The sequence below is a fragment of the Procambarus clarkii genome, chromosome 65 (assembly GCF_040958095.1).
Source record: "Procambarus clarkii isolate CNS0578487 chromosome 65, FALCON_Pclarkii_2.0, whole genome shotgun sequence".
In the NCBI taxonomy this organism is placed as follows: domain Eukaryota; kingdom Metazoa; phylum Arthropoda; class Malacostraca; order Decapoda; family Cambaridae; genus Procambarus; species Procambarus clarkii.
In genome coordinates this window covers 6,500,974-6,509,251 of record NC_091214.1, presented here as the reverse complement: position 1 = coordinate 6,509,251, position 8,278 = coordinate 6,500,974, and the positions used below count along the sequence as shown (strand labels likewise).

Sequence of the window (8,278 nt, the reverse complement as noted above, 5' to 3'; positions counted from 1 at the left end):
AGTGTGGTAAAGTTATTATTATTATTGTTATTGGTGTGAGTGTATATGGGGGGTTGTTAAGGGGTTAATAAATAAGTACATGAATTACAGAGTATCTCTTCTTCCAAGGTGGGAGCGCAGTGATCAACCCTTAGACTAACATATATGGTCTTGTAGCAAGTTATTACTACTGTGGATAGTTTATTTTGGGGGCCGGGCCTTTTAGCTCTCCCATATTTGATACTCTTGTCTTCTAACTACCTTTACCCCTTAATAGTACCAGTACCCCATAGAAGCCCCACTCCTATCATTTATAACACCTTATTATGAACATTCATGCATTTATTTGTTTGGAACATTCGTGCATTGATCCTTTGGTTTTAAATTCTTACTGATCATAACTCCCAGATCCCTTTCGCAATCCGACTTCGCAATTTCAGCACCATCTTGCTCGTATCTTGTAACTCTATCATCATTACCTAGACTCAAAACTTTACATTTATCAGCATTAAACTGCATCTGCCAATCTTTTGACCATTTCAAAACCCTATTTAGATCAGCTTGAAGTGATAGTGAGTCGTCTTCCGTGTTAATTTCCCTACCGAATTTTGTATCATCGGCAAATTTGCAAATGTTGCAACTTAAACCTGAATCTAAATCATTTATATAAATATTATAAACAACAGAGGTCCCAATACAGAGCCTTGAGGCGTTCCACTTACAACATTATCCCACTCTGACTTAACACCATGCACACTGACTCTGTTTCCTTTGGTATAGCCATACACTATTCCCTCTTAATATAGCACCCCCAATACCATGAGCCTCTATCTTTTTAATCAGTATTTCATGTGGCATTGTATCAAAAACTTTACTAAAGTCAAGGTACACAACATCGCAAACCTTACCACTATCAACTGCCTCAACTATGCTAGAATAAAAAGATAACAATTTTGTTACACATGAACGGCCATTTGTTAAACCATATTGTGACTCGTTTATTAATTTGTTTTTTCAAGGTGAAAACGAATGGTTGCAAATATCGATTCAAGTAACTTTCCCACAATAGACGTTAGGCTAATTGGCCGATAGTTTGACGCAAGTGATCTATCTCCATTCTTAAAAATTGGCACTACATTAGCAATCTTCTACGACTCTTGCAATCTGCCTGACTCTAATGATTTATTAAATATAGTAGACAATGAATCGCGAAGCTCCTCTTTGCATTCTTTTAGCACCCTGGTAAACACTTTATCCGGTCCAGGGGATTTGCTTGGTTTGTGTTTTTCTATTTGTTTAATAATATCATCCCTGGTAACTGTTAAACTAATCAACCAGTCCTCGTCCCCACCCACATAGACTTGTTCGGCTCAAGGCATAGAGTTAAGTTCTTTTTAATAAATCCAGAGATTAAATATATATTAAAAATACTACTCATCTCTTCGTCATTATCCGTTATCGGACCTATCTCGGTTTTTAATAGACCTATCCTTTCCATATCCTTTTTTCGATATAACTGACAAAAAACCTTTAGGATTTGCCTTTGCTTGGCCTGCTATACGAACTTCATAGTTTCTTCTTGCTCTACTTATCTCTTTTTACACCTTGCGCAAGGTGCACCTTGCTCTTCCTCAGGTTCTTCCTCATCATCACTGCCTAGCACCATGTTAGTATCAGTAGCAACACCTTCTTCTATTCGCTCCTGTAAGAGAACACGTTACAAGAATACGAGAGTTGCAAGATACGAGCTAGATGGTGCTGAGATTGCGAAAGGGATCTGGGAGTTATGATTAGTAAGAATTTAAAACAAAAGGATCAAAGCATGAATATTCGTAATAAGGCAAATAGGACACTAGGATTTATTAATCGAAGCGTTAATAACAAGACACCTGGTGGGGTTCTTCAGCTATATCTTGCTCTGGTTAGGCCCCATTTAGATTATGCAGTTCAGTTTTGGTCGCCGTACTATAGAATGGATATAAATTCACTTGAACGTTTCCAGCGTAGGATGACTAAGTTAATTCCCCAAATTAGAAATCTTTCATATGAAGAAAGATTAACAAAGCTTAAATTGCATTCACTGGAAAGGTGAAGAGTTAGGGGTGACATAATAGAGGTTTACAAGTGGATGAATGGACACAAGAGAGGGGATAATAATAGGGTATTAAAATTATCACCACATGACAGAACATAAGAACAAAGGTAACTGCAGAAGGCCTATTGGCCCATACGAGGCAGCTCCTATTTAATATCCTATTAATATCTCCTTTGTTATGTCCATTCATCCACTTGTAAACCTCTATCATGTCACCCTTAACTCTTCGCCTTTCCAGTGAATGCATTTAAGCTTTGTTAATCTATCTTCATATGAAAGATTTCTAATTTGGGGAATTAACTTGGTCATCCTATGCTGGAAACGTTCAAGTGAATTTATATCCATTCTATAGTACGGCGACCAAAACTGAACTACATAATCTTAATGGGGCCTAACCAGAGCAAGATATAGCTGAAGAACCACACCAGGTGTTTTGTTACTAACGCTTCGATTAATAAATCCCAGTGTCCTATTTGCCTTATTACGAACATTCATGCATTGAACCTTTTGTTTTAAATTCTTACTTATCATAACTCCCAGATCCCTTTCGCAATTCGACTTCGCAGTCTTATCACCATCTAGCTCGTATCTTGTAACTCTATCATCAATATATGTTTATGGAAAAACACATTGGCAAAATGATCAGAAAGAGAAGGGGCCTCAAAATAACAATTCACTTAGGGTATATTACACTAACAGTAGAAGTCTAAGAAACAAAATAAACGAGTTAAATGCTCTTATCTGTACAGAAGAAATATATATTATTGCACTTACCGAAACGTGGATGAATGTAGAAAATAGAGAACTATTAGCTGAATATCAAATAAATGGATTTAAACTATTTCACACAGATAGATATATTAGACGAGGAGGGGGAGTAGCCATATATGTTAGGGACAATTTGATATGTAGTCTCAAAGACGGAATCAAATCTGAGCCACACACAGAAACTATTTGGATAGAATTAAACGAAAAAGCAAATATTATTATAATAGGAGTTATATATAGGCCACCAAATTTAGACAGAATGGAAGCAAAGCTTCTATGGATGAAATATCTAGAGTATCTAGATCTAACAGTATTTATGTCATGGATGACTTTAATTTTAGTGGAATAAACTGGGTGAATTAATTGACGATTGCTTTCTTATGCAACACATTTAGGAACCAACGCGGGGAAATAATATTTTAGATTTAGTGTTAACTAACAGGGAAACACAAATTAAGGAGATGGAAATAGACGAAATAGGCTAGACGTGAACCCAGCGACAGGTGACGTAAAACTGGATTTCGATGTGGATTCAAAATATAACCTATTTAAAAATATTCTAAGCAAAGCCCAGGAACGTAGTATACCATATAAATTCGTAGTGCATCTAGTGCATTATAAAAACCCATTCACTCAGGCATACAAGAAGGTGATACGAGTCATTATTGACAAGAATTGTAAACCTTGCAGTGAAATGCGTCCGGTCATTTATTATAACAACACCCGTAAAGCTTTTCTCATTATTTGAAATGTCATGTCTGAGGTGTATTAACGCAGTTATAATGTACTAGGTGTACTGATGCACTGACTATCAATACAAATGCAGCACTGGAGACTGAGCGTTGACATATATATACTACACTGGAGATACCACGAGAACGTTAAGTTTACACTTCATTTGCAAGACGGAGGTATTAAGCAACATTATTCTCAATACCACAACACCATCCTGAATGGCCATCACATAGTGAAAGATAAAACCGCAATCATTCGGATTACTGGAAGATACGGCCAATTTTTTTATGAATGATACTCAAACACCAGTAAATGTAACTGATATCAACACGAGCGAGGCAGATTTTGAAAGAGAAATTGACAATATGCCCATGCACTCAGCCCCAGGTCCAGACTCATGGAATTCAATATTTATAAAGAAATGCAAAGTGCCAGTAGCACAGGCACTCAGTATAGTGTGGAGGAAGAGCTTGGACACAGGGGAGATACCAGATGCGCTTAAAGCAGCAGACATTGCCCGTCTACACAAGGGTGGTAGCAAAGCACTGGCACAAAGAATTATAGACCAGTTGCACTAACGTCTCTCATAATAAAAGTATTTGAAAGAGTGATCAGGAGTCAAGTCACTAGATTCATGGAAACCAATGACCTCCACAATATAAGCCAACATGGATTTAGAGCTGGAAGATCATGCCTCTCACAGCTACTTGGCCACTATATCAAAATCACTGAGGAAAAACATGACGCGGATGTCGTATACACCAATTTTGCAAAGGCATTCGACAAATGTGACCATGGAGTGATTGCACACAAAATGGGGTCAATGGGTATAATTGGTAAAGTAGGACGCTGAATACTCAATTTCCTGTCGAACAGAACACAAAGAGTAACAGTCAATCAAGTAAAATCGAGTCCGAGCGCAGTTAAAAGCTCTGTACCTCAAGGTACAGTCCTTGCACCACTGTTGTTCCTTATTCTCATATCAGATATAGACAAAACACAAGTCACAGCTTCGTGTCATCCTTTGCAGATGATACAAAAATCAGCATGAAAATTACCTTTGCCGAAGACATTGATAAACTACAAACAGATATTAACAAAGTTTTCGATTGGGCAGCAGAAAATAACATGATGTTTAACGGTGATAAATTCCAGGTACTCAGATACGGCAAAAATGAGGATCCTAAACATAATACAGGGTGCAAAACACAATCGAATCTGCTCATAGTAGGAAAACAGCATGTCAAGGATTTGGGAATAATGATGTCCGACGACCTAACGTTTAGGGAGCATAACCAAGCAAGTATTGCGTCAGCCAGAAAAATGATAGGATGGATTACGAGAACCTTCAAGACCAGAGATCCCATCACAATGGTTGTACTCAAATTTGAAGTACAAATGGTTGTACTTCAAATCACTTGTGTTGTCCCGTCTTGAGCACTGCTCAGTACTCACTTCCCCCTTCAGAGCAGGAGAAATTGCTGAAATTGAGGGAATACAGAGAACATATACGGCACGCATAGACGAGATTAAAGTGACTCTAAATTATCGTCTCGACGCTCTCCAAATTTACTCACTAGAAAGGAGACGAGAGAGATACCAAATAATATACACATGGAAAATAGTGGAGGGACAGGTCCCAAATCTGCACAGTAAAATAGCAACGTACTGGAATGAACGACACGGAAGAAAATGCAGAAGAGAACCTGTGAAGAGCAGAGGTGCCATGGGCACAATCAGAGAACACTGTATGAACATCAGAGGTCCACGGTTGTTCAACGTCCTACCTCTTCAAGAGGAAACTAGATTGTTTCCTTCAAGGAGTGCTGGACCAACCGGGCTGTGGGCCTGCGGGCCGCTCACAAGTCAAGTCTGGCCCCGGCTGGGCTTGGGGAGTAGAAGAACCTCCAGAACCCCATCAACCAGGTATCAAGTTAAGCTGCTAGATTTAGGACCTGCCCGAAACTCAATGCGTACAAGGCTTTACAAGAATCATCAATGCTATGTACTCTCCTAAGCCCAATGTACCTTGTTGTGTATATATAAATAAATAAATATGTTAGATTTCAAAAATTCGAACACAGAAATCACAATAGCGTGATGCATCAAATGAACAAGGGCCGTGACGGGGATTCGAACCTACGTCCGAGAGAATCCCAGACGCTGCCTTAATCGACTAAGCTACATGGTTAAAAGAATTGCCATTCCCCCATACACCCTGTCACTAAGCTACCTCATCGCCTTTTCTTCATTCGTTATATTACCTGCTTACATGTAGCAGTTCTTTATATTACTGGAGTCTTTTTATCCAGTAATTTTTTTTTATATAATTTTAAAATAAGTTTTTTAGACTTACTGGAGTCTTACTTACTACAGTAAGTCTTGAAGACTTACTGGATATAGTATATAAATTAAGGTACACCCAATTCAAAGTTGTAGTGAAAAGAAACAGTAATAAAAAATAAAAATGCAGAAATAAAAATACTTATTGATCTGAAACTTTTATTTTAGGTAATATTTTTTTTACACATAAGATGATCCCAAATCATTCACTGAGCATCCACTATTTTACACTTTCCGCTTCTTATTGTTTCGAGGAAACACTTCATCAAACTTCACTAACATGTCGTGGAATTGATGCCTTTTTCACTTTCTGCTTCTTGTTGCTCGCTTTGGCCTTGATTAGCTTTATCATTAAAGTGCACCAACACCTCTTCATATTTGAAAATTGACTAAATCTTTTCTCACACTGTTCACACCTATGAGATGTATCACCTGTATGCACTCTTACACGTTTCTTATTTTCACGAAGACTGTAACTTTTGCTACAATCTTTACACTTATGAAGTTCATCCTTCAAATGTAGTAACATGTGTTTTTTCATATTGTGATGGTGTTTGAACTTTTTCGCACACTCAGGACACTCGTGAGGTTTATCATCTGAATGTACTAACAAGTGTTGTTTCAAACTTGCAGGTGACTTGAACTTTTTTGCACACTCAGAACACTCGTAAGGCCTATCATCAGTATGTACTAAAAGGTGTTTTCTCAAAGTTCCAGGGCCCTTAAATTTTTTTGCACACTCAGAACACTCGTAAGGCCTATCATCAGAATGTACTAACAAGTGTTGTTTCAAATTGCTAAGGTACCTGAATTTTCTTGAGCACTCGAGACACTCGTGAGGCTTATCAACAGTACGAATCATTACATTGGTTTCCATATCTTCAAGTTAATATGAAAGCGATTATGTTCCCGTAAGTTCAGGAATTGTTCAATATCTCGTGCAGATGATGATTCACAATAACGTGGCTGAAGAAATCTTGACCAAACTACACACCATAAGATGAGACGACGAAGTTTCTGCCCGTCCTGGACCGTTATGAAGTCGCTAGTGAAGCGACATAAGAGGCACGGGCATATGTAATACAAGAGTGAGGTGAAGAGCAGGTAACAAGAGGTGAAAGGTAAGAACAAGAAAAAAAGGGGGGAGGGGACACGGGTGGGATGGGTGAAGGAGAGATGAGAAAGTAAAAAAAAGAGAGGTAAGCTGATGAGCCTCTCAGAGGCAACTCCCTACAACAGCAACAAACGGGTCCATAGAATTACCCCAATCATCCCAAATCAGGCCAAAACTACCCAAAACGTATTAGCATTACGTAAGTAATGAAGAAATATGGTATATTTACTTACTATAATGTTGGTGCTACACGTAGAACATGATCAAACCTATTTTTTCTCTGAAATAATCTAATTTCATAACGAAATGAGACGTAAATATGTGAGAGGTGACGCCATAGGAAGTCGACGGTCCAAGCGACAATTGTGTGGAGCGACTTATCCAAGATATATGGTCGCCTGGAGAGTGTTTGCTGCCATAACAGCCTCCTGTACACAGTGATCCAGTCGTCGTATTTCATGGCTCAAATTGTCGCAAATTTAATTGGTAATATTAACAAGTAGAATGTGTATTTATAATAATATTTTTCATAAACAGCCACAAAATATTTAATATTTATTAAAAAAAAGTGTCTGGAAGTTAAATCAATTCCACATGACAATAAATTTGTTATATAGATACTAGCGTTATTCGTTGGTATGCGTTCGCTATTTAAACTACTCCAGTCCTTTTCGTTCATAGAACACCGAACCCTACACGCTCTCTGATATATTGCTTAATTAACAAATATTCACAAATAAAGATTATATTTATATATGTTATCAGAAAGGCAGATATAAAATAGTTTGTGTTAATGCATCACAGAGATTATACCTTATTAGAGAGGAAAAATATTCATATTTTAAACAAGGCTTCTTGGCCGACGCTCTCCCTTTCGATGGGAACTATGACCTTTTGAAAATCAATGTTAATTGAATCTATATATTATAAAAAACGAAGTTTTTTATGTCATCAGAAAGACATATAAGCTGCATGTTAATACTTTGGTATAAATATAACTGAAGTGAAAGTGAAGATATATGCCTTTTTATAGTTACTTGATGGCTCGCTCAGGGAGTGTGAAGGCCTGCACACAAGCCAATCAATTTTATAATTAATGTACATATATGCAAAGTAACGTCAAAGGTTTTTATTTCAGAATGAAGACAGATGTAAGAGGAATAATAAGAGGAAATGAAGATGAAGAAATGATAAAAAGAATGGCAATAGTGGATAGTAGTAACACACTTAAGAATTATTCAGTA

General features: G+C 37.5%; 1 protein-coding gene across 1 annotated transcript; it reads right to left on the bottom strand.

Moving 5' to 3' along the window:
• Positions 1-1,567: 1,567 nt before the first annotated feature.
• LOC138354906 (zinc finger protein 70-like) lies at positions 1,568-6,797 on the bottom strand. Its single transcript, XM_069309384.1, has 2 exons — positions 6,201-6,797; positions 1,568-1,681 (listed from the first exon to the last, which is right to left on the bottom strand). Exons 1-2 carry the CDS (start codon positions 6,795-6,797, stop codon positions 1,568-1,570), a joined length of 711 nt encoding a protein of 236 aa, XP_069165485.1.
• Between the last annotated feature and the right edge of the window lie 1,481 nt (positions 6,798-8,278).